We start from the raw sequence: 3,577 nt of genomic DNA, 5'->3' as shown, positions 1-3,577 counted from the left end.
TCAATAAGAGAAATTTTTGCAAATTATCTTGCTGCCTAATTTTTTAATTCTTTTCACTGGAGAATTAAAAAAAACGGTTCGAAGAAGAAAATATGCTGAGTGTGCTAAGAAATAAAAATAATTGAATTGACTTAAAGAAAATCATGACATGAATAAAATGAGTTGCGTATCGTCGAAAAAATTAATCGCCAAAGAGCGAAAAATTGAAAACACTGAAAATTTTTTTCTTTCCCTTAATAAAATGGGTGATAAAGCTTCAAAGAAATTAATCACAAAAGAGGGGAATATTGAAAGCGCCGAAAAAAGTTTTCTTTCTCTTAATTAAATGCCAGATAAAGCATCTAAAGATAAAAAAGTCTCAATGGTAACATTGAAAAGTCAAGCTAGAGACCGGGCGATAAAAGGTTTTTCAAGAATGACCAGGGAACAGCTCGTTGAAGCCATAAGAAAAACAAAACCTATCATTGGTTCTAAACCTGTAGCTCGTAGACGGACGATTGAGGCGAGGCCAATTGTTCCGGTTCCTCTTTCGATTGCTCAAAATCCAGTTTTGAGGCCGGTTCCTGTGCCTAGACCTGTTAGACCGGTTCCAACACCAAGGCCGGTTCCAGCTCCAAGGCCGGTGCCTGCGCCTCGTCCTGTTTCTAACGACTTAATTTCATTTGGACCTGATCTATTGCAAAATCGGGTGACAAGAGATGAAACATTTATTATTAATGAGTCTTTTCAAGACTCGACGAATGTTATTACACCTAGGCCGGTGCCTGCTCCTCGTCCTGGGTTGTTTTCAAGAATAGCAACATCTGCTATAAATGCGGTTAATCATGGTTTTAACCAAGTTCTTATTGTCATTGATCCATACGTTCCAACTACGGTGAAGAAAACAGTGAGCGATGTTAAAAATGGAGGGGAAAAAACAATAAAGTCTCTCAAAGGTCTTGTATTTAATGCTCCGGTTCCAACACCAAGACCGGTTCCAGCTCCAAGACCTTTTACAATAAAGTTTAAAATGACGGAGCATGCAGCGGAGCGTGCTGTTAGACAATTTTCTTACGAGCCTTCTGTTCGATATCAAGACCTTGCCGCCTTTTTTAATTTGGTTAGAGAGTCTGCTATCAATGTCATGGAAGGAGAAATAAATACAAAAGTAAGAATTATTCTAACATGCGAAATGAAATGTGTAAGTATCTTAACTAGTGAAGAAGCTACTCGAATGGCTAGTTTCTCATCCAACTCTGAAATTATACTAGCGGCAACGAATTTAAGAACGTTAATGGGTGAAATGGATGAAAAAATCTTGGAAAATAGTGTTAAATATAATAAGTTGGGATCCAATTGCAAAATGTCTAAGATTTTAAAAATGGATATTAACTTTATCGATTACGAGCCTCTCAGCGGCAGATCCTATATTGATTTACCTCTTGACTTGAAAAACAAATAGACGATCATCAACATGGAAAACAATGATGATCAGTGCTTCAAATGGTCAGTCACCAGGGCGTTGAATCTGAAAAATACTCATAATGAAAGAATTGATGAAGACTTATTCTAAAATCTGAAGAGCTAAATTGGGATGGACTTAAATTTCCTGTTGATTACCATAAAATCGATAAGTTTGAAAAGAACAATCCGGAAATTAGCGTCAACGTCTTTAGCTATATTGAAAAAACACCTCGCCCTTTGCGAATATCTGAATTTATAGATCGAAAGTATTGTGTTGATTTGTTGTTCATTTCAAACGATGAGAACAATCATTATTGTATGATTAAAAATTTCAGTCGGTTTGCTGGTTCTTCAGCATCAGCTCGTCAACACAAAAAATATTTTTGCAGAAATTGTCTTCAAGGATATGACCAGGAAGAAAAGCTCCAAAAACATCAACCTGATTGTTATAATAACGCTCCAGTAAGAATCGAACTTCCTAAAGAAGGGACAACCGTTGAGTTTAAAAACTATAAAAAGCCTATGAAAGTTCCATACGTTGTATATGCTGACTTTGAGAGTTTCATCAAACCTGTCAACACTTGCACACCAAATTCGAAACAATCGTACACCAAACAATATCAAAAGCATGTTCAAAGCTCGTTCTGCTATTATATCAAATGCTTTGATGAAAACCTTTATAAGGAAAAACCTGTTACATATACAGCAGAAAGCGATGATGACGATGTTGCTCAAAAGTTTGTAACCAGTCTCGAAACAGACCTTAGAAAAATTTTCGATAAGATTGATTTAATAAAAAAGAAAGTGATGATCAGGATGAGAAAAGTTATGAAGATGCAACAATTTGTCAAATTTGCAATAAAGATCTTGATGGTGATAAAGTGTGTGACCACTGCAATTTGACTGGAAAGCATCGTGGAGCTGCGCATAACAAATGCAACTTGGATTATAAAATTCCAAAATTCATTCCCGTTGTCTTTCATAATTTGTCCGGTTACGACAGCCATTTGTTTTTTAAAAAATTAGGTGGGAAACTCAATTGCATCCCCAACAACGATGAGAAGTATATTAGCTTCACAAAAAGCATCAAAGTGAGAGAATTTATCGATAAGAAAGGTAAACTTAAGGAAGTATGGAAAGAGCTGAGGTTTATTGACAGCTTCAGATTCATGCCCTTCAAATTAGACAAACTGTCTAAAAATCTAAACAACGATCAATGCAAAAACGTGGCTATGTACTATCCTGGAAAACAGTTTGACTTATTAAGAAAAAAAGGTATTTACCCTTACGAATGGGTGGACTGGATTAAAAGGTTTTCCGAAACGCAATTACCACCTATTGAAGCATTCGACTCTAAACTAAATGATGAACCAGCAGAAGTTGAAGATTACAAGCATGCGCAAAACGTTTGGAACGAATTTGGATGTAAAACGTTTAAAGATTACCATGAGCTATACAACAAGTCTGATGTGTTAATTCTAGCAGATGTCTTTGAAAATTTCAGGGATGTTTGCATGGAATATTACGGTCTTGACCCTCCTTGGTATTACACCTCCCCTGGTTTGGCTTAGGATGCAATGTTAAAAATAACTGAAATTAAATTGGAATTGTTGAGCGATCCTGACATGCTTCTCATGTTTCAAAAAGGAATACGAGGTGGAATCAGTATGATCTCGAACCAACTTAGAAATGCTAATAACAAATACATGGGCAAATATGATCCTTCAAAACCGTCAAAGTTTATCCAATATTTAGATGCTAACAATTTGTATGGATAGGCAATGAGCAAACCTCTTCCCGTTGGAGGATTTAGATGGATGACTGAAGATGAGTTTAAAAATTGGAAATCCATGCCGTGCATTTTAGAAGTTGACTTGAGCTAACCTGATAACCTTCACGATTATCGCAATGACTACCCTTTGGCTCCTGAAAGAATGCTGATTGGAAAAGCTGGTTCCCAATTTAAACAACAAAGAGAAATACGTCGTCTATCACGAAAACTTAAAACTATATGAGCGAATGGGGTTGGTTATTACAAAAATTCATCGAGGTATCACCTTTAGAGATGAACCTTTTATGAAACCATACATCGACTTCAACACTGATAAGAGAGCAAAAGCTACCTGCGAATCTG

At 36.2% G+C, this 3,577-nt stretch overlaps 1 protein-coding gene across 1 annotated transcript; it reads left to right on the top strand.

The window, feature by feature from the left end:
* The first annotated feature begins 1,463 nt into the window (after positions 1 to 1,463).
* Positions 1,464 to 3,014, top strand: LOC149889248 (uncharacterized). The gene is made up of 3 exons (XM_090089212.1): positions 1,464 to 1,485; positions 1,562 to 2,184; positions 2,259 to 3,014. Exons 1-3 carry the CDS (start codon positions 1,464 to 1,466, stop codon positions 3,012 to 3,014), a joined length of 1,401 nt encoding a protein of 466 aa, XP_089945338.1.
* Positions 3,015 to 3,577: the final 563 nt, after the last annotated feature.

This window comes from Hydra viridissima, unplaced genomic scaffold, assembly GCF_058129835.1.
Source record: "Hydra viridissima isolate aposymbiotic clone 2 unplaced genomic scaffold, HvirCarnegie_v1 scaffold_5, whole genome shotgun sequence".
Taxonomy (NCBI): Eukaryota; Metazoa; Cnidaria; class Hydrozoa; order Anthoathecata; family Hydridae; genus Hydra; species Hydra viridissima.
This window is presented reverse-complemented; position numbering and strand designations above follow the sequence as displayed.